Source organism: Mustela putorius, unplaced genomic scaffold (genome assembly GCF_011764305.1).
Source record: "Mustela putorius furo isolate JIRA1106 unplaced genomic scaffold, ASM1176430v1.1 tig00003909_pilon_pilon_pilon, whole genome shotgun sequence".
Lineage (NCBI taxonomy): Eukaryota > Metazoa > Chordata > Mammalia > Carnivora > Mustelidae > Mustela > Mustela putorius.
The window spans coordinates 11754638-11777511 of record NW_025422057.1 but is presented as its reverse complement, the minus strand read 5'-3'; the positions used below and the strand labels follow the sequence as shown (position 1 = coordinate 11777511).

The window sequence follows — 22874 nt, the reverse complement described above, 5'->3', positions numbered from 1 at the left end:
CTCTTTAGCCCGCCTGGTGGGCAGAGGTAGAATGAGAAAAGCCTGAGAAGGGGAGGGAAGATTGGAATAGTTTGAGGAGAGGGTTTAGGAAGATCTGGATTAGCCGTGCCCAGGTGGCTCAGAGGGCCAGGTGGCCTTACCCTTGCCTCATGCTCTCAGGGTCCTGGGATCAGATTCCCACATCAGCCTCTCTGCTCAGCAGGGAGCCTGCTTCTCCCTCTTTCTGCCTACTTGTGCTCTCTGTCAAATAAATACATAAAATCTTAAAAAAAAAAAAAAAGAAGAAGAAGAAGATCTGGATTAGAGGAAGCAAGGGAAGCTGCAGAGGCGGAGGTTCTTTTCTTAGGCGAGTGGGGAGCAGGAAGTGGAGGCGAGTCAGGGGCGGGGCCTCCAGGGAGGAGGTGGGGCTCTGGAGGCGGGGTTTTGGGAAGGACGGGGCCATATGGAGGGCGGGGCCGGGGTGGGCGTTGCCCCGGAGCAGGGGCGGGCCTGCGAGCGGGTTGCTGGGAGCCGTGCGCTGCAGCGGCGGCGGTGGCGGTGGAAAATGGCTGCGGCTGAGCCGGCGGACACTCAGCTGATGCTCGGAGTTGGGCTGATCGGTGAGGACGAAGGCGCCCTGCCCCGCAGGCCCGCGCCCCAGTTCAGCCTCCGCCTCCGCCTCCGCCTGGGCCCGGGCGGTCTCTGCTCCCGCGGCCTCCGGCGCCACCTGCGGTGAGGAGGTCGCGGCCCCCCTCTCTGTTGGGCCTGGGCCGGGGGCTGCAGGGCCCGGCTTCCCCGGCGCGGGGACTCGGCCAGTGGCCCTGGGCCAGTCTCGCGTGGGACCTGCCCTGGCCGGGCAGTGGGGCGGAGGGACACCGGGCTTCCTTCCGGACGCCCGGTGCTGCAAACGCGGCCGGACATCGAGGGTGACAGAGCTCCGGAGGCTGCCGGGGGGCCGCTGCATAGCCGGGGCGGGGGCTGGGCGGAAAGTCGGTGGAGGGCCGCGCAGCTGGGAGGCGGCCGGGCTGACCTCTGAGGGTGGGGGAGCCACGCGTGGCTGTCTGCCCTGCGCCCGGCTGGCCCCGATTGTATGGTTGAGCGGTTCGAGTCTCCGTGGCTAACTGTGACGGCCCGAGTGCTGAACATAGATAGGCACGAATTACCTCCCGTTAAACTTCTACCACAGCCCGGGGGGTGTGTAGGTAATGTTTGATGGCCACGTTTGGGAGAAGCAGATGGAGGCCCAGGGTGTCATTTGTGCCGGACGCACGCTAGGAAGTGGTGGAGCCCGGTTTGGGACCCTTGCAGATTAGACGCGGAGCCCCAACTCGTGCTAGTGGAGGAATCCTGCATCATGAGATAAAGCTCATGCATGTAGCCGGAGTGTCCACAAAATCCCATATGGTGGGATCCCGGTCAGTTTTGAGGAAATAGTGGTTGAGGAAGTACGTTGGCATCGTTGGGTGTGCCTGAGCCGTGTGCAGCGTTTCAGGGTTGGGTGTTTCAGGGAACCATTCATCCCATAGGCGGCAGTGAGCACCGGGTTGCTTGAATGACTCGGTTCCTTGAGTGCCATTGTCCTTTGAAATAATATTCTATTGAGATTTTTACAAACCCCTAAACATTCTGTTCCTCTAGTGTAGAAGAACATCGCTTGCGTTTAGCAAAACTGTGTCTTTTCAGTGTCTCAGAGGAGTGCATTTATCTGGGAATGGCTTCCTGTATTTATTTCTGATGTGATTTGCAAACTGCTTCAAAACAAAACCCAATTATTTCAGGCATCTTAGTCCTGCTTGAAGGTACTTCTGAATGAGGCTGGGTTAAATAAATTCTGATAACAGAATTTATCTGGTAACAGCAAAAACGAAAATGACTTACAATCATTTTCAATTCAGCAGGTTTTGTATTTTTCATATGGACACGGATTTAAAAGGGATTTGCTTCAAAATAATGGGGGGGGGGACTCTCTTTCCCCCTTATGAGAGGAGGAGGAGCCAGTGTGTCTGGTTGCTGGAGCTGAATGATGGAGATGGGGGAATTCATTTTTTAAAATTCTTTTCCCTATATGCTTGATATATTTCATAATAAAAGTGTTTTTTTTAATCTATAGAATAGATAAAAATCCATCCTTACTGCTGTATGTGCAGTAACTGGTTTTCTAAAGGCTGACTGCGTTATTAAAGTGTTCACTTTTGATGATGAAACTGCATACATGATGGCATAACCATTATTATTACTACTTTAAATACAGAATTTGCACAAGCAGTATTATGATTTAAGAGAGATTTTGCCATTTTCTTCATCCCCAGTTTTGTTCTTAATAAACCCTTCTTATGTATTTATTAAAAATCCTTCTCACTAGATAAAAATGTAATGATGAGGGCGCCTGGGTGTCTTAGCTGTTAAGCATCTGCCTTCTGCTTGAGCCACCGAGCAGAGAGCCCAATGCGGGGCTTGATCGCAGGACCTGATCATGACCTGAGCCGACGGCAGGGGCTTAACCCACTGAGCCACCCAGGTGCCCCAGAAATAAATAAAATCTTAAAAAAAAATGTAATGATGAGTTTATGAAAATGTGTGTGGGAGGGGAAGGGTAAAGGGGAAGACCTCTACCAAAGCTGTAAGGCTAAATACTCATTCATGATTTATTATAAAAGCTTTTTACTCAGGTGGCCTAAAAGTCAAGATCAGGAGAGCTAGATAATTTGACCAGTAGAGGTAGGTGGGAATTTGGGGTCACAAGTGCTCCAGGATGCTTTATGAAATGGAATGTTAAAACTAATTCCACTAAGTGCTTCTGAGTAACCAATCAATTCACTTCCTTGCTGCTGTTTGACATTCTCACAGTGACCATCTTTCCACCGTAGAAAAGGACACAAATGGAGAAGTTCTGTGGGTGTGGTGTTACCCTTCCACGACAGCAACTTTAAGGAATTTACTGCTGAGAAAATGCTGCCTTACAGATGAAAGCAAACTTCTCCATCCCTTTGTCTTTGGTCAGTACAGAAGAACATGGTTTTATATCACAACAGTCGAAGTTCCAGATTCTTCAGTTTTGATAAAGGTATGACTGCATAAAGGTGAAATGGCCAAAAATATTTAAAGCGATGTCACATTCCGGTAACTCTTAGCTTTAGACATTATTGTTCACAATACACTTTTGAAAAAAATACTAAATACAATTTTCACTGGGAATGTTCCGTTTCAGGTTTCACTCTCATTTATTCTATAAACATTTGTCAGTGTGTAAAATATGACTGACCCTGTGTTTGGTATAGTGAAGCCTTTTCCAGGTTATACTCTGTTGGAGTTAGAAATGTAGAAGTACTTTCAAAGTCATGACTGTGATTAATAAAAGTGGAAAGAAACACTTTTCTATAATTAAAAACTTTTAAAGGGTAAAATCCTTGGCATAATCAAGAAAACTTTTTTCATTTGTTTGTGGATGTTAAGGATATTATTAAGAATAGAAAGAAGAAGTAAGGAAACTCATGTATTCAGTAGGCTTTTTGTGTATGTCATTTGATATGAACAGTATCCATGTGACATGTTGGAAATCAGTATGTGGTCATTGTGGGCCACGATGATCCTAATCCCAAGCAACCAGCATGTTTTTTTCAAAGAAAAGAAATACTAGAAAGTGGCTAAGCTCCTTGCATGTTCCTGGATAGGGATTTCTTTTACCTTCTAGGGCTACTTTTATAGCAAATAACCAGACTATAAGAAGCATGTCCAAAATACCCATTTAAATTTAAGGAATTACATTTAAAATAACAGGAAGGCAGCTATTTAAAACTGCTAAAGGTTTGGGGCCCCTGAGTGGCTCAGTTGGTTAAGTGTTTGACTCGTGATTTTGGCTCAGGTCAAGATCTCAGGGTTCTGAGATCGAACCCCAGGGTGGCTTCTCTCCCTCTCCCTCTGCTGCTGCCCCCGCCAACATGTGCACTCCCTCTCAAAATAAATCAAGTCTTAAAAATAAAAAAAAATAAAACTGCTACAGGTTTAAGCCAAAACAGATTCATAATTAGAAAATGTAAATTTGCAAAAAAGATAATTTTCAGTGTGTTACAGAAGCTTTGGTTTATGTTCGTTAAGTTCTTGCTGAGAGGTCTTCATGTATCCTGAAGTAGATTTATCTGTGTTTTGCCTGTAGTCTGCCAAACAATAGCAACATTGATCTCAAATCTGTTTTTCAGATTGAAGAACAGCAAGATTTAGAGATAGTTCTTATGCTTTAAAATACGATTTCTAAAAATGATGTTATTCATAATAATTTTCTTAAATTCATAAATTTCTTAAATGTTTTGCTTTTTTTAAAATAAAGATTTTATTTATTTGTCAGAGTGAGAGAGAGTGCAAGTAACAAGTAGGCAGAGTGGTAGGCAGATGAGAGGGAAAAGCAGGCTCTCTGCTGAGCAGGGAGCCCAATGTGGGGCTCGATCCCAGGACCCTGGGATCATGACCTAAGCTGAAGCCCTGCCTGATGCAGGGCTTAATCCCAGGACCCCGAGATCATGACCCAAGCCGAAGGCAGAGCCTTAATGCACTGAGCTACCAAGGTGCCCCTGTGTTTTTTGTTTTTTGTTTTTTTTTTAAAGATTTTATTTGCGAGAGAGAGAGAGAGAGAGAAAGATCATGAGAAGGGGGAGGGCCAGAAGGAGGTAGAAAAACAGGCTCCTGCTGAGCAAAAGCCTGATGTGGGGCTCCATCCCAGGACCCTGGGGTATGACCTGAGCCAAAGGCAAATGCTTAATCAACTAAGCCACCAATGTGCCCCAAGGAACTGTGTGATTTTTACTGTATGTACTTTTGTTTTCTATCCTCCTATTTCATTAATTAATAGTTGATAAATTGGTGGGTCTAATGGCATTTCTAATTCTGCTTTGATGAGGTTAGGGAAATTTAAATGAAAACTCACATTTTTTATACTTAAAATATATTTGTATTTTTAAAAAAATTTTAACTCAAATTATTACATTCTTATCTAGGAAATTAACTCTATTTATGTATATATAAGTGTATGTCTTTTATATGCATGTGTATGTGAGCATAAAAGTATAAAGAAGCAAGTGAAAACTTGGTTACATTTTGATCTTTTCCTGTTAATGCCAATCTGTCTTGTACAGAGGTTTGCTAGAATATAGTAATAAAAATTAAATCTGTGAAAGTGTCTTTAAAAAGTATACTTTTTTGTTTCTTTTGGACAGGTGACTCATTTTTCTATTGTTCTGACCGCCAAAGATTTTAACCCAGAGAAATATGCCGCCTTCACTAGGATATTGTGTAGGTCTGTATGAAAACTGTATTAAATGCTATCACACAAAAATGAAGATCTTACTCAATAGTTACATAGCAGATTTCTACACCAACAAAGCAAATTTCAGCCCTCTGCCTCCCCAACTTAATCTTTACTTGCCCTCCAGAAACTGTTTTGTAAAGAGGAACTTTCTCTTCTGCTTTGATGACACTGCTCCTCTTATTTAGGAAAACGGTAGAAGGGAGGAGAAAAAGCAATTTACAAACAGTTCCTGGGGAATTTGAGTCACTTGCTGCTTTTGTTCTGCTGCTTCTAACTTCCAGTTTAGAACTTTCCTTAGCAGATGGATAAGTTAAATGCTGGTGAAGCGATAAGCTGGTTCATAAATGCAAAAGTCTGTGTGTGGGAGTCATTTTAGAGAAAATTAATGGGCATTTTGAATTATGCTAAAGCCCTGGAAAGTATTTCTCAGCAGGAATGCTGAGAAGCTGAGGCTCTAATGAACTGGTTAATTGTGATTCGGGTAAACTTTAGTTTCATCCCAGATGTTGAAAAAAATTACATAAGATATGTCAATCTGCTTTCTTGCCTCGGTAAGTATATGCAGTAGAGTTAATGAAATCTTTCGTATTTGTCAGGGACATTGGTTTTTCCCTAACTAGGGCTTTGACACATTTTGTTTGTTTTTTAATATTGTTGTCACGAGATAGACTTCGTAATTCTGTTATGTGTAACAACCTCACCCCTCAGGCTTATGCCCAATAAGTAGTTTTGGGGTGGGGAAGAAACGGAGTTGTTTTTGTTTTTCTCACTATAAGCCTGATAAATATACTTTTTTTTTTTTTGCCATTTTTTTGTGTATGCACATTCGTATATATATCTGTCTGTAGCAGAAGTCTACTTTCTCATTACTTAAGGGTTTCAGGTTGGTTATATTTTGACAAAATGAAGTTTCACCAGTTTTGCAGCCAGCTATGATAAGAGAGGCTTCTTGCTCTCCAAAGATAAGTTGCAGGTAAACAGTTCACTGTGGGGTGTAAACAATTGTCTGCTACTATGGTACTGACACCAAAGGAGATTGTTATCTCCTAGACACCATCTAGAAGCCATGAGCTAAAAACTCAGCAAAGTTGTTTTTGAACAAATACTGGACTCTCATTTCATTGGATTGGGTCCAGGTTAGGTTACCCATTGAATTCACTGGGAAATATTCTGGAGCCCAGAATGTAAGGTTGCTTTAGAGCCCACTTCCTGCCCGAGAGGAAGCCCAAAGGGTTCTTCGGCTTCTCTAGTGCCATGGCATTGTTGCATTCTGGACTCTTCTCCTGTCACGGTTTAGGAGAAATGAGGACTCAAAGCTATTGGCAGCTACCTCCTCTGCCCCTACCCCTTACTGCACTTGCTCTCACTTGTGTATATACCCACACACTCCTGCACGCACACGTGCTCTCACACACACACGTATACATGCATACACACTTACTCTCCTCACTGCTGTGTCTGTGTGCACAGGCACACAGCACTTTTCAGTGATGTTGAGGTTACCATGGAGGGGCTCCCTTCCATCTCGGGGGAGAGGAACAGGCAGGTATGCCTTCTGCATGCTGCTTATGGTTGCCATGGGAAGGGGTCCGGGTCATTTGCCATGACCGCCTTCATCTTTTTGTGCCTCCAGCTAGTGGCAGGGGCAGAGTAGCTGGGTTGCCTACACACGTAGAGTCAGTTGTCCGTGCATGAGACAGCCTGCAGCTATGGCCGTCCCATCGGTTTAAGTTCCCCTAAGTTGGATTTTGTTTTTTTCTATGGAATGACTTGGGGGAATGTCTCCCTCTCTTCAGTATTTCGTGGCCCAGGGTTGTCATGGAAAAAGTAGTTTTACTACCCTTCCTGTGTTTCCCTTCTTCATTACCGTATATCGTATCTATCTGACAGTTCCTTTTTTTTTTAAAGATTTTATTTATTTGACAAAGAGATCACAAGCAGGCAGAGAGGCAGGCAGAGGGAGAGGAAGGGAAGCAGGCTCCCTGCTGAGCAGAGAGCCCGATGTGGGGCTCGATCCCAGGATCCTGGGATCATGACCTGAGCCGAAGGCAGAGGCTTTAACCCACTGAGCCACCCAGGCGCCCCTTTGTCTGTCTTACAGTTTTAATGGTGTGTTGTTTGGTGGTGGTAATCTAGGCACATAGTAAAAAAATACAAGCAATACAGAAAGTCCCTTCCTTCCCCTATCCCCAACCTCCAAACGGAGACATTTTCTCCATATAGAATGTGTGTGTGAGTTCATGGGTTCAGTTATTTTATATATATGATAGCTTACATAGTCATTGTTCTCTACCTACTTTCTTTCTCTATTTGTGCATTATAAAATAAAAAAAATGATGATCGACAAAATTTGGTTAGTAGTTAAAACACTTGCTTTTCTTCACTTAATGTACAATAAATATCACTTTCAGTTTGATGTGTTTTAAACCATGATTTTATTTTCTTTCCAGTTTTCTATCCCTTTAGCTACTAAAAGACCCAAGTAGGCTGAGGCTGCTTCTCAAGCGCAGTGTAGATTTTAGTTATTCACTGGGAGAGATTTTAGGGGAAGGGACTGATTTCACAAATGAGCTATAAATGTAGCCAGTTTCCTGTCAGCACTTTCTGGAACTTGATGATGAATAGATCTAGAGTGCATTTATCACCAGAAACTTAAAGGAGTTTGGTTTCTTAATTTAAATATAGCTACCTCTGGGAACTCTGATAATAAATATAGGTTCTATAATTAGTGCTTTCTCTGTGAACAACGCAAAACTCCTACCTTGTCAAAGGAAGTCCCAGTGATAAGATAGAGTTGTTCTGACTAGAAACACCACTTGTGAAACGTAAGACATACAGAGAGATAAGTATACCATATTTTTAAGAATAATGGGGCCTCAACAAGTCCATAGGTCATTCTCTTGCCTGAGTGGATGATAACAGGCTTCCCCAGATACAAACAGAAAGCCACCTTCCAGGAATTGTTGAAGGTCTCTTGAGTGGTTATTTTTTGGATACATTTTCAAATTAAATTTTAGAAGTAGTCTAGGAGTACAGATTTCAGGCATTCAGAACTAGATTGGCAAGCTGACTCAGATTTTTTAACAAGGACCCGCCTGGGGTTGCATTGCTCTATGTGGTTCATGCTGAAGAAGAGCATGGTTGCTTTTTGTCTTTTCTTACAGAATGTACCTGAAACACGGGAGCCCAGTTAAAATGATGGAGAGTTACATTGCAGTTCTCACAAAGGGGATATGCCAGAGTGAAGAAAATGGCTCTTTCCTTAGCAAGGATTTTGATGCCCGAAAGGCTTATCTTGCAGGCTCCATCAAAGGTAAGAAACAAAAAACAACCAAACAAAAAAACAACCAGCCAACCAAAAAAAACCCCAAAAGCTGAAAAACAAAAGCACAGAACAAAACCCCATCCTAGATCGTTCCACCCCAACAACAATAATATCCCCAAGCCCAGGGCAGTCCCCATTAGGCTCTGAGAATCCATTTTCCTGTTTGCTTTCATCTGTGTGATTTTTATTTGCTAAACAGGCGGGTAGTTCAACTTCTACATTGCCTTATTTGATTAGAATGCTGTCGTAGGAAGGCAGATTTTTGTGGACGTCCTTTCCGTAGGATTCTGACAGTACAGAACTGTTCTTTCACGGGAAAGCGGCATCTCACAGCTCGAGTCACCACTGACTTCCATAGTGTTCCTGTCCTTACATTTTAGCAGTTACTACTTCCAAGTGGAGAGCTCCAGCCCCTGGCCCAGAGTTCCTCCTCGAACTCCCGGCCTTTCTCTCCTACTGGAGCATCCAAAATGGCATTCTGAGGCTGAGCACAGACTTCAAGCTCCTTAGAAAGGGAGGAGAGGGGAGCTCTGAGGGTCCCACTGGCTCTCACTCTTGCCCTCCCACAGCACTGTCTTTGCTCTTGATCCTCCTGTTCTAGACCGTTTCAAAGCCTCCCGTTGGAGCCTTAGGTTTGTCCAGCTCTCTCAAGAGGATCTAAGTCATGACGTGTGTGTGTCAAGGGCAGAGGGCAAAGGGTGCACTTTTTTTTTTTTTAACTTAAGGATTTTTCATGATGGAAAGATGCTGGTTCCTTTAATATCATTTACTCTGCTTTCTTGTGACTCTGGCTTCTCCTGTGCAGCCAGCCCAGAATCTCTTGGGGGCAGGTTTAGGCTACCATAGCGTTCATCCTAGGGAGCAGGTAGGGATTTCTATGCCCATCAAGGGTATAAGGTGCTTCTTTGTTGTCTGTATTGAGAATATTTTTGTATTCTGTATATAGAAAAGAATCTCAGTGTTTATTGGAAAGAATCCTTTCCAGTTTTATTTCCTTACATATTATTTAACGCACTGACATTTTAATTTCTTGTCTTTTAAGACATTGTATCTCAGTTTGGAATGGAAACTGTTATCTTACACACAGCGCTGATGCTAAAGAAAAGAATTGTCGTCTATCACCCCAAAATAGAAGCTGTCCAGGAGTTCACCAGGTATCGTCTCTGGCTTTGTTGGCAGCCAATTTGGGGCAGTCTGCGTTCCTATGCGCTCTGTTCCGTTGCACATTTGGAATAAATAGAACGCGTTAGCTATGAGTGAAATGCCATTTTGGTCTAATGTTTCAGGTGAGATTTAGTTGTTGAAGGTCACTGAATTTAGGCAGATTCTTCCTTAAGTTTAGAAACATGAATACTTTAGAATGGGGAGTTTGAACTTTTCCTTGCCAGACAGTAAATATTTTAGGCTTGTAGGCCATAGGGTATCTGTCCCAACCACCCAAAATGCCAGAGCCAGTGCATATGTAAATGAATGAGCGCACCTGTGTTCTACACTTGATGTGTAAACACCGGCAGCTGATCCATGGGCACAGGTTCCTGACCCCTGTTTGTTTTTTTTTTAAGATTTTATTTATTTGTTTGATAGAGACATAGCGAGAGAAGGAACACAAGCAGGGGGAGTAGAAGAGGGAGAATCAAGCATCCTGCTCTGCAGGGAGCCCGATGCGGGGCTCCATCCCAGGACCCTGGGATCATGACCTGAGCTGAAGGCAGATGCTTAATGACTGAGCGACCACTCTTAAGTAATCCATTTTTTCACTTTTATCACCGACTCTTCTTCTTCTTCTTTTTTTTTTTTTTTTTGAGATTTTATTTATTTATTAGAGAGGGAGAGAGCGCACACACGGGGGAGACGGGGAGGAAGAGGAGCAAGCAGACTCCACACTGAGCGCGGAGCCTGATGTGCAGCTCTCTCTCAAGACCCTGAGATCATGACCCAAGACAAATCAAGAGTTTGATACTGGGGCGCCTGGATGGCTCAGTGGTTAAGCCTCTGCCTTCGGCTCAGGTCATGATCCCAGGGTCCTGGGATCGAGTCCCACATCGAGCTCTCTGCTCAGCAGGGAAGCCTGCTCCCCCCTCTCTCTCTGCCTGCCTCTCTGCCTACTTGTGATCTCTGTCTGTCAAATAAATAAATAAATAAATGAAATCTTTAAAAAAAAAAAAAAAGAGTTCGATACTTACTGCCCCCCTTTCTTATTTTTATAACAAAGATTTTTTTTAAAGTTTCTTTCTTTACCAAATCTAACTTATTCATAGATTCTTTTTTAAAAGCAGGAGGACCTAGCTTTTGCTCTTACTGTAGGCCAGGTATCGTGTAAGTCACCTTAAATTATTAAATTTACTTACGACACAAGTCTGCAAGGAAGTATTATTGCCCTCTCTTACTGATGAGAAAATTGAGGCTCCAAAAGGCTACCAGTTAGAAAATGAGGGAAAAAAGGCTTGGTAGTCAGAAGGACCTGTCCTGGGAGGGCACCCTCCTAGCTCTGTGACCAGGATACTTAAGCTTTCTAAGCCTCTGTTTCTTTATCTGAAAAATGAAGATAACAGTGCACACTTGGTCAGCTTATTGTCAGGACTGGAGATACTCTCTGTAAAGTACTTGGCATGCACCTTGCCTGTTGTGTGCATGTCGGAAATGATTGCTCAGGCTGCGACTGGCTCAGATCTTACGTGAGAGGGCTGGAACTTTCACTCCGCTCTGATCCCCGAAGCCTCTGTTTAGTCACCCAATTACCCTTTTCCTCTACATTTATGCTCTGAAACTGGGATGTCCACAGCATCTGAAATACATAGCTGGGCACCAGCAGGTTCACCAAATCACTGTTAAGTTCAGCACCTCCTCCTGCAGGAGCTGTATTATTGGAAGGTTTTTTGTTGTTGTTGTTGTTGCTGTTTTTATTATTGGAAATTTTTAAAGAAATTTGTCTTGTATAGAAACAAACACAAAGTAGTTTGTAAGTTTGGTAGGGATTTTTTTTTTTTTAACTTGATTTATTCATTTGAGAGAGAGAGCCCAGGCAGGGGGAGAGGCAGAGAGGGAGTGAGAAGCGGACTCCCTGTGGAGCTAGATCCCAGGACCAGGAGGAGATGGTGACCTGAGCCAAAGGCAGACACTTAACCCATCTGAGCCACCCAGGAGCCCCTGATTGGAATTTTATTTATTTATTTATTTTTATTTTATTTCTTTTTAATTTATTTATCTGACAGAGAAAGACAGCAAGAGAGGGAACACAAGCAGGGGGAGTGGGAAAGGGAGAAGCAGGCTTCCTGCCAAGCAGGGAGCCCGATGCTGGGCTCAATCCCAGGATCCTGGGATCATGACCTGAGCTGAAGGCAGAAGCTTAAGACTGAACCACTGAAACACCCCCTCATTGGAGTTTTAAATGTGAAATGAGAACTTCAAAAATTTCTGTTGCTTGTGGGGCTCTGCTTTGGATCCTACCTTCAGACTCCCGCGGTGGCCCTTTGCAGAGTAGGTGTTGGGAGGAAAGCTTCTGCAGCGCAGCTTTGTGCCCCCCACGGAGATCGTTTGAAACTTCACCTTGAGCTTTCTGCAGCTCATCTGACCCAAAAAAGGCAGAGTTTAAAACATTGCATGACTTTAACCTGCATCGGCAGGTTTAGCATTCCTTCTCCGCTCTGCCTCTGTAGCCAGTTTCCTTCTGGGGAGGAGGAGGAGGGGGGAGGGTGGGCTGAGTCACGCCAGTGCTAGCAACCATTTGAGCTCTTGCCTTATTCCCCAGGACTCTGCCTGCCCTGGTGTGGCATCGACAGGACTGGACCATACTTCATTCCTATGTGCACCTCCACGCGGAGGAGCTGGAGGCCCTGCAGATGTGCCCAGGTAGACACAGCATTTCAGTGAAATTCAGCCTGACGATAGCCAGGGCTGTTGTTGGTTTGAGGGAGTATTTTTGCATTCTTAAAGGGAATAACGATGATTTATTATTTCTTTGGTAAATGCAACCAATCCTTTTCCCTTAAAAAATTTATTTGTAAGTTTTTAAAATATTGCAGTAAAATACACATAAAATTTACCATCATAGTCATTTTTAAGGATATAATTCAGATTCACTAAGTACATTCACTTTGCACAACCATCACCAAATACGATTTATTTTTAATTTATGCAATTCTCATTTTAAAAGTTTCCCTATCAGTGATTTATTTGATTTAAGACTTTATTTTGTGCCTTTCCATATTTTTTTCTCAAAGGAAAAATAAAATTATTTTTAAGTGATGTAGTTACTCTTGTATAAAAATTTTCAGTGGTAAGATTCTGAGAACAACTTAATAACAGTATTATTTATATCTGTAGGAATTCTAACGTTGTGGTGATGTAGTCTTTTGTTTTTGTTTCTTTAAATTTAAGGATATCATGCCCTTTCTACTTCTGTGGTCTTAAAAGATCCTTTCATGAAGTGATATTGATGATGATAGATAGTAGGGGCTTTTGTTTTTGCTTTTTCAATTATGAAAAATTTCTCACATATAAACTAATGTGCAATATTTGTGCAAGTTATAAAAGAATAGAAAGAATACTCACAGCCTCACCAGAGATGAAAAAGTAGAATACTATTTGTACTTTGAAGTATCTCATGTGCCTTTTCATCTCATTCCTCACTCCCTTTCTCTAGCCGCATACACGGAAACACAGAGCTCTAAATAATATATTGTTTAGTTTTACTAAACTAACTTTATATATGTGGATTCATGATGAATGAATTCTTCTGTGACCTGTGCTTTGGCTTTTGTTTTATTTTTGCTTAACAATATTTTTGTAGGATTTACGTTTTTTTTCTTTTTTTTGGAGATTTTATTTATTTATTTGACAGAGAGTTAGAGAGGGAACACAAGCATGGGGAGTGGACAAGGGAAAAGCAAGCTTCCCGCAGAGCAGGGAGCCTGATGTGGGGCTTGATCCCAGGACCCTGGAATCATGACCTGAGCCAAAGGCAGATGTTTAACTGCTGAGTCACCCAGGTGCCCCAGGATTTATGTATTTTCATGTGAATATTTGTAGTTTCACTCATTTTCACTGTTGTATAGAATCTCATTAAGTGATATGCCAAAGTTTATTCACTCAGACTTTTCTTATGATTCTTATTTATTTATTTATAAGATTTCTTTATCTATTTCAGAGAGATAGAAAGAGAGAGAGAGAGAGAGAGTATGCAAGTGGGAGGGTGCGGAGGGGCAGAGGGAGAGAATCTCAGGCAGACTCCCCATTGAGTGTGGAGCCCACCCAGGCTCAGTCCCAGGACTCGGAGGTAATGACCTGAGCTGAAATCAAGAGGCATTCACTCAACGGACTGAGCCACCCAGGCACCCCTCTCGTCACTCACTTTTAAACAGTGCTTCTGGGGTGCCTGGGTGGCTCAGTGGGTTAAGCATCTGCCTTCAGCTCAGGTCACGCTATCAGGGTCCTGGGATTGAGCCCGGCATCGGGCTCTCTGCTCAGCAGGAAGCCTGCTTCCTCCTCTCTCTCTGTCTGCCTCTCTGCCTACTTGTGATGTCTGTCAAATAGATAAATAAAATCTTTAAAAAAACAAACAAACAAAACAGTGCTACTATAGGCATTTTTATTATGGGTCTCTTGGTGCGCCTATGTAAGACTTTCTCTAGGTTATAGGGCGAGGAGTAAAATTTCTGGGTTATAAGGGGTGCAGGTCCTCAAGCTGCAGGGTGATGCCAAATGTTTTCCTCAGAAACTGTACCAGTTTACCCTCTGCAGGGGAGGAGAAGTCCCACTGTTTCATGTCATCAACAACTCTCGGTTACTGTCAAACTTTACAGTGTTGGCCAACTTGGTGGCTGTACAATGTTATTTTGTGTGCTTTTAATTTGTATTCTCTTGATTCCTAATGAGGTTTAACATTTTCGGTTTTTGCCATTTGTGTTTCCTCTTCTGCAAAGTAACTGTCTTTTACATATTTTCCCACTGGGTTGTTTTTCTTATGGATTCATAGAAATTCTTTTTATATTCAGGATATGAACCCATTGTTGGTTATATATGCTTCAAAAAAGTCTCTGAGTTTGTGGGCTTTTTATTTATTCTCATATCTTAAAATGAATAGAAAATTTTCTTAGACTTTTTATTAAGTATAATATGCTTCATGTACTTGTCACCCAACTTTAACATTTGTGAACATTTTACAATCTTGTTTTACCTTGTATCTCTCATGTTTTTTCCCCGTTGGTTTTTTTTCTTTCTTTCTTTCTTTCTTTTTTTTTTAAGATTTTATTTATTTATTTGACAGACAGAGCTCACAAATAGGCAGAGAGGCAGACGGTGGGGTTGCGAAGCAGGCTCCCTGCTGAGCAGAGACCCCCCCAACTTGGGGCTTGATCCCAGGACCCTGAGACCATGACTCGAGCTGAAGGCAGAGGCCTTAACCCACTGAGCCACCCAGGCACCTCTCCCCCTGGTTTTTGTTGTTAATTGATGTATAGTTGACATCCGCTATTAGTTTCAGGTATACAAAGTTGTGATTTGACAGTTACATTCATTATGAAACATTCACCATAATAAATTACTCACCATTTTCCACCCCATTAAGGTATTACAGTATTATTGACTGTATTCCCTACGCTGTACTTTTCATCCCTGAGACTTACTTACTTTGTAACTGGAAATTTATCCCTCTTCATCTCCTTCACCCATGTTGCCCATCCCCTTACTTTGGAAATCCTAACTTTAACGTGTTGGAATTTATTAAACTTTTCTTTTATGATTTTAGTTTTGATATTTTGTTTAAGAAAATCTTTATACCAAGGGTAGAAGCAAATTTTGTGAAAATTTAAGGAGTGTTTTTCTTCCCAATTTAAGTCTTTAATGTACTACCTAGAACTACTTTTTTTTTAATAGTGAGTTTGGAATTTTTTTCCCAGCTGGAACGCCACTTGGCTCAGGACTACTGAGTGAATAGGATTCTCTTTTCTCCAGTAATCAGTGTCATTTCTGTCATATGTCACAGTTTCTCAAGTGAGTGAGTCTGTGTTTGCCTGGCCTGCAGTTAAATTTTTGTTTTTGTCACTGTTGTGGTTTTTTTTTTTTTTTTTTTTAATGTTTTCTCTTGGTAAAGCAAAACCTTAGCATTGATAAATTGGTCCTCAAAAAAATTTTTTTTGTTTTTAATTGTTCTGCTATGTGAAATCTGAAAAGTCTGGTACCTCTTGTTTTAGCCTCAGTTCCACAGGTCTCCTCATTCTTTTATTTATTTATTTATTTATTTATTTATTTATTTAGAGTGCACAAGTAGGCAGAGAGGCAGGCAGAGAGAGAGGAGGAAGCAGCTCCCCACTGAGCAGAGAGCCTGACACAGGGCTCGATCCCAGGACCCTGAGATCATGACCTGGGCAGAAGGCAGAGGCTTAACCCACTGAGCCACCCAGGCACCCCAGATCTGCTGATTCTTGAGTTGCCCTGATTCCTTGAGTGTTTATCAGATCCGAACTGAAACGGATGATGCCATCCCTGACAAAGCAGGTGTTTGGCTGTGGTTTCTTAGCTACAAAGACCTAAGGGGGAACACTGGCCCAGAGAACCCTTGCTCCCTCTGCCTCAGCATCATTCTTGACCTGAATAGCAATGTCTGAAAAGTAAACGCCTTCTTCCTTGACACTGAAATTTGGTTTTGGGTCATCTGGAGTTGAATGAGCTTCTTCAGGCAGCTGACAATAGTGTGGGCTTTTTTTTTTTAAGATTTTATTTATTTATTTAACAGAGAGAGATCGATCACAAGTAGGCAGAGAGGCAGGCAGAGAAAGAGGAGGAAGCAGGCTCCCTGCTGTGCAGAGGCGGGGCCTCGATCCCAGTACCTTGAGATCACGACCTGAGCTGAAGGCAGAGGCTTAACCCACTGAGCCACCCAGGTGCTCCACAATAGTGAAGTCTTAAGAAAATGGCACAGGCTGCTGTTGACGTACCCTGAATAAAGCCGTGAAGAAAAGCACCTTCTGAGCTTTTAGATTCGGTTCTCTCCTCATATGTTCACAGCAGGACTTGTTCCTACTCCGGTAATGTCAGTCCTCTTCGCAATGCAGGTTACATCGCCGGGTTTGTGGACTTGGAGGTGAGCAGTAGATCAGACCTCTATGACGTGTTCGTGAACCTGGCGGATAGTGAGATCACCATCGCTCCGCTTGCGAAAGGTCAGTTCTCTCTCCTGCTCTGTTGTTGATACAAAATGTCAGCCAAGCATTGTACTCTTTAAAATTAATTCATTTCTAAACATTTTTGATTGCAGTGTAATTGACAGCATGTCGGGTTAGTTTCAGGTGTGCAGGGGAGCGATCCGGTGGTTCCGCACGTTACGGTGCGTGTTGGGACGAGCGTGCTCTCAACCCCTTCGCCTGTTTCACCCATTCCCCCCGGCCTGCATTAACCAGTTCTGTTTTTTCAGACTGATCCTCTAAAACTGGTATTTGAGGGCCTGCGTAGCCTGCTGTGCTGAAACTGGAGGGATTTTTCTGTGTCTTGAACACAGCATTTGTTCTTACAGGCCTCGCCATGGTACTGATACCTTCGGGGTGCTTAGGCCATGCAATCCATGTTAATAAGATAGTCTCCTTATCTTGTTCCTCCACATCTCTGTTTAAACAAGCTGTATTAGTTCTCTGCTGCGTAACAGATCACTTCTAAACTTAGTGATTTAAAACAGCAAATACTTATTATCTCAGTCTAAGGACCGACTTAGCTGAGAGGTGCTGGCTCAGGGTCTGTCTTGAGGATTCAGTCAAGCTACCGCCAGGGCTGCTGTCCTCCCGAGGCTCAACTTCTGAGTGAGCTCGAGTGGCTTTCGCAGGAGGTCTCACCACCATAGAGCAGCTAGAGTTTCTCATAGCACCACAGCTGGCTTCCCCAGGAGCAAGTGATTCGAGAGACAGAAAGACCACGGTGCCTTTTATGACTTGGTCTCAGAAGTCATACGCCAGTTCCTCTATATTCTGTTGGTTAGAAGGAAATCATGAAGTCCCATGCACACTTAAGAGAGGGAAACCGGGTTCCACCCCTTGAAGGACAGAGTATCAAAAGAGGTGTAGAAATGTAGCAGCACACAAGGGCTGAGCGTGACTCCTGTGTTGGAAAATCTTTTTGAAGGGTGTGTCAGAAAGCCCAGGGGAATGAAGGTAAGAGCCATTTGTAAAGCTACCAGGGCAGGGGCCAGCAGTGGCCGGGGCCACTGAAACTGGGAAAGCATTAGGACCGGCCGGGGGGGGGGGGGGGGCCCTCTCCCTGCTGCCTGCGGCTGCTCTGATTCTAGAAAATGAGCCCATCCCAGCCAGCATTACATGAATGGGGGTTGGTCCTTGGAGTGACAGAGAAGTTTTTATTTTGAACATGAAGTATAAGTCATGGTTATGCCTCACCTTGTTGCACAGCGTCCCACTTGTGCTCGGTAATAAGATGGAAGTGTGGGAGTTTGTAGGTGGTTTTGAAAGTTCCCTCTGGGTGATCGTTGACCTTTTCAAGTGGATGGCATTGTTTTTATTATGTAAACTTTTAAATAGTCACACATGTACTCGATCTCACCAGAGGCCATGACAATGGGCAAACTGCACAAAGACATTGGCCAGCTCATTGTTCAGTCTGCAGAAGATCCTGAGAAATCAGACAGCCAAGTTATACAGGTAAGTCCTCAGTGCTCCGACACTGAAAGTCCCAAAGCGGTGTGGCTGGGTAGGGGGCGGCGGGGCTGCATGGAGTGCACGGGACTCTGAGTGGCCAGGGGACAGATGCTTAGATGAGGGTCTGCAGGATGGCCCTGATGAACGGGTGAGGGGCGCCATGGCTGAAGAGTTAGCGGGCTCTGGGGACACATGTACACAGGGAACCAGTGCTGAAGGCCAGCATTCCTAGTGGGAAGTGTAACTTCCCAGTGGTCTAGAATGCTTTTGTGGGCCAGCCAGTGCATTCCGTGCCCCCAGCAGAATTTTCATGGAGGAACACGTTGTAAAGAGAAGGTTGCTGTGCAAATTGGTCAGAAAGCGAGCAGGGGGATATAGAGAGCCTCTTGTTTGTTTGTTTGTTTTGCTCCTCTGTTTCATGAGCTTACTGTTACCCCAAATAAAAGCCCAAACTCCTTATTAACATTGTCCTCAAGATTCTTCACAGCCTGGTACCTGTTTCCATATGCCCCATGCTTTTCTTGACCATAACTCCCTTCTTAGAGAGAGCATCTTTATCTAGCTTTGATGTATTGTGTTCAGAACATCAGAAAGCATATAATCAAATCCCTGCCAAAGTGAGCAGACTCTGTGATCGCACCCTGCAGGGCTGGCCGGCCGCCAGCGGGGGCTACCTGCCTGCGGGCTCTACTTGTCAAGCTGACCATGGTGTTTGTGTGGACCCGCCCCTTCCCCTTGCCAGGTTGGGATAGTCAGAGAGTGTCTTTAAGTCTCTCCATGTGGTGATGGAGCCCCTCCTCCGCACCACAGCCTGCTCTTCGCTCCTCCTCTGGGATATACTCCCAGCCTGGCCTCTCCCACATCCTGGCTCATCTGGACCCTTGTGTCACTCTGTGGGGGCCAGAGGCCTGGAAGGATTGTCTCCCACTGTCTGCACCTGTGCCACCTCGGGGGTCTCCTCCGATAAGCAGACCCTACTCACCTGGTTGGACCTGGCTCTTTTCTCCATTTATTCGTTCATTTACCCTGAAGATATGAATTGAACACTGACTCTTTGTCGGGCATCAGGAAAGGGGGATACTGTGGGGAGCAAAGTCTCCTGCCTTTGTGGCCTGTATTTATTGGAGTAGATGAATAGAAAATTCTGTTAATGCCAGATCACTGCGAGCCATGATGAATGAATGCCATGACAGAACAAGAGGTCAAGGTAGAGAATGTTAGAGAAGGGGTCAGACAGCTGTCTAAAGAGGCAACCTGTGAGTTAAAGGATGAGAGGAGTCACCACTTTGACAAGAACCCAGCGGCAGCACTGTTCTTTCTGTTCGGTGCTGGTGGCCCATTCTGCTCTGGCCAGGAAGAGTGGGCAGGTCTTGTCCTAAGGACCTGAACAAGGAGACTCTCCTCTCCTTCCATGGGGATCATCATTGCCCATCCATCCCTCTGTCAACATTTGGGTAAAAACATTTTTTTTTTTTAAGATTTATTTATTTGAGAGAGTGAGTGTGAGTGAGTGGAGGGAGGGGCAGACTCCCTGCTTAGTGGGGAGCCTGATGCGGAGCTCGATCTCAAGACCTGTGAGATCATGACCTGAGTCAGAACCAAGAGTCAGGGGCTTAACCAACTGAGCCACCCAGGCGCCCCCAAAACATTGACTCTTTACAGTGTTGGTTAACTGTGAGTATAAATGTGAGTTTTGAATTCGTGTGTTTTTTATGGGCTCAAAGTGATACAGAGGTGACTCGGTATAATGTACGAGGAAAGTGCCTCGCATATTGTAGGGGTTTGAAAATATTTGAATGAATGAATGATGTCAACAAACCAAGAAAAAGACATGACTTAATGTGAGCTCTGGTGACTCTTCAGCCATATAAAGTGCTGTCAGTCAGTAAGGAGGAACAAAGCCCACGTGACAGGTGCTGGGTCACTCACGCCAGGCAGCAGAGGACTTCTAGAGGACGTATGTCCTAAAAACAAGCGTAGGGTTCCTCAAAAAGTTAAACACAGGATTACCATAGACCCAGCAGTTCTGTTGGATCTATGTGAGAAAGAATCAGAAATGGACTCAGATAAGTACTTGTACACCAGGTTCATAGCAGCACTATTCACAGTAGCCAGTAGGTAAAAAAATAGCCCAAATGTCCGTCCGTGGATGAATGGATAACAAACTCATGCATGGAGTGGAAGACTATTCAGCCTTAAAAAGGCATAAAGTTCTGGGGCGCCTGGGTGGCTCAGTGGGTTAAGCCGCTGCCTTCGGCTCAGGTCATGATCTCAGGGTCCTGGGATCGAGCCCCGCATCGGGCTCTCTGCTCAGTGGGGAGCCTGCTTCCTCCTCTCTCTTTGCCTGCCTCTCTGCCTACTTGTGATCTCTCTCTGTCAAATAAATAAATAAAATCTTAAAAAAAAAAAAAAATAAGGCATGAAGTTCTAACCTGTGCTACAACATGGACGAATTTTGAAAACATGCTCAGTGAGAGAAGCCAGACACATACTGTGTGATTTCACTTATAGGAGGTACCTAGAGTAAGCAAATTCATCAAAGCAAAAAGTAGAATGGTGTTTACCAGGAGTTGGGAGATGGGATGGGGAGTTACTGTGTAATGGGCACAAAATTTCAGTTTAGGAGGATGAAAAAGTCCTGGAAATGGATAGTAGTGATAAAACTCTATGAATGTACTTAAAGGCACTGAATCATCCACTTAAAAATGGCTAAAATGGCAAAAACAGGACACTGGTTTTCATAAGTTGTTTTTAAGTTTGTTTCATTTTTCCTAACTTATAGTGTGATAAACTTAAAGATATCAGGAAGGATTCTCTTTGAATGCAACAATAATTCATATTTTCCTGTTCCATTGAAGGATATTTCCCTAAAAACGAGAGAAATCTTCACCAACCTGGAACCATTTTCAGAAGTTTCTGGTGATGGAGAAAAGCTGGTTCTCAATTTTGAGGCCCTAAAGCAAAGACGATTTCCACCAGCAACAGAAAACTTCCTTTACCATCTTGCAGCAGCGGAGCAGATGCTGAAAATCTGATTGTGACGACGTATCACACTGATGAATGATCACTCGCACCACGATTATCCACTATGTAAAATACTGAAAATAACAAAATGTTATATTTTTAACGGTTTATTTGGAAGTATTGCGATTTGACCTGAAAGAGTCCTGAAGCACGTATGAAAACCCTTCCGATTTTCTTCTGATTGATTTCCTGCCTGGGCTCAGTGTTGGACAAAGTGCTGTAACTATTTTGTATAACGTTAGCAATGGCGTGGCGTCCTGGAGTAAGAGAGAAAAAGCTCTGCCAAGTTCTTGTGCAAATCACAGCAAACCCAAAAGCCTTCATTATGATAAGTTCCAGTTGTCTCACTGCGTAGCCACCAACTAACAGTTTATTTTCAGAAAGCTGCCGAAATTTTGCTTCATATTCTTCTAGGAAGAACTTTTATTCCTCATGAGGAACTCTACTTTCTGAGCCAAACTAAGTTTTCTGCAGAACAGTCTAGAAGGTCATTCAGAAAAGATCCTGCAGTTGCACTTTCTTGTAAAAGAAAAGAATTTTTTTTTCCTTGGCCTTTGAACATTTTTGCCTATATTATGAGGATTTTGCATAGATTTTATACTTGAGTAGACAACTTTAATAATCCACATTTATACTGTCGCAGAGGTAAGCATTTGGCAAACTGAAGCCACTAGTACTCTTTAATTAACTCTGTTGCTAGCAATGTTCTTTTAAAAAGATGCCAGTGATTATATGGTAGAGTAAAATAAGATGCCCATTTTGGATGTAAAGGTCTGTATGAATGGAACAGCAACTTCCCATAATTGCCAAGGCCAAGACCAGAGAGTGTCTTCAGACTTCAGGAAAAGTAATTTGGCCACATACTAAGGTAACCGTTCTTGTTCAGGTTATGTATCTTTTTCATAATTGGAGACTTAAAAGTTGCAAAATAAGCATGGAGGTCTAAGTTCCGTATTTGTTATTTTATTCTGTGTATTCAAATTAGTTATGAAAGGTTATTTTACACTCACTACTGTTGTCCTTAGAAATCTTACCAAGAGAAATGTTTGCAAAAAAAAAAAAAATCTTGTCTTTATTAGATCTTTCTTTTATTCTGTTAGACATTTCTTGAGTAAAAATACAAAAAATAGCCTTTTCCCCTCCCTCCTTGGGTGAGGGTAGGGGAGGATGTGGAATGAGGTGATGTTTCTAAGGCAAACAACTGAAAATTAAATCTGCACTTTATGAAAACAAATATGAACATCTTTATCTCCCTCATTTTTTGTATTACTCTATCAGCTAATGATCAACGTTGTTAAAATTACAGATTTATGATGGAGAAATAAAATGGAAATATTTTGATGCTCTGTAACACAGTTCTAGGGAGCTGAAGAATTGTGCCCTCTTTCTGTAATTCTCCCCACTTCGAAGGAAAGATAAAACCCTTTGGTCAATGCAGATATACTGGGGAGTTCTTACAAGATGTGTTTGAAAGTCAAGGGGTTTGGGCTCCCTTCTTCCACCCCTGGCTCATCAACCCCCCACCCCCCTCCCTGCGCTCACCCTTCTCCCTCCCCCACTCCCTAGGCCTGGCACTTCAGTGTCTTCTCCTCTGAAAAGATGCCCTAGCATT

The 22874-nt window shown here is 43.3% G+C and overlaps 1 protein-coding gene across 6 annotated transcripts; it reads left to right on the top strand.

Moving 5' to 3' along the window:
• Positions 1–463: 463 nt before the first annotated feature.
• On the top strand, positions 464–22496 carry DENND10 (DENN domain containing 10). Of its 6 annotated transcripts, none has more exons than XM_045068459.1 (9): positions 464–711; positions 2827–3043; positions 5187–5266; positions 8443–8591; positions 9646–9757; positions 12352–12452; positions 16655–16762; positions 18122–18241; positions 21097–21116. In XM_045068459.1, the coding sequence occupies exons 1-8, from the start codon at positions 545–547 to the stop codon at positions 18214–18216; spliced, it is 1029 nt and encodes a 342-aa protein (XP_044924394.1). In that variant the 5' UTR covers positions 464–544; the 3' UTR covers positions 18217–18241; positions 21097–21116. The 6 variants fall into 6 exon arrangements, with proteins under 6 accessions (XP_044924394.1, XP_044924393.1, XP_004751899.1 ...); XM_045068458.1 differs by having other exon boundaries at positions 466–711; positions 18147–18241; positions 21097–22496; XM_004751842.3 differs by having other exon boundaries at positions 468–599; positions 2847–3043; positions 18147–18241; positions 21097–22496.
• The last annotated feature ends 378 nt before the right edge of the window (positions 22497–22874 follow it).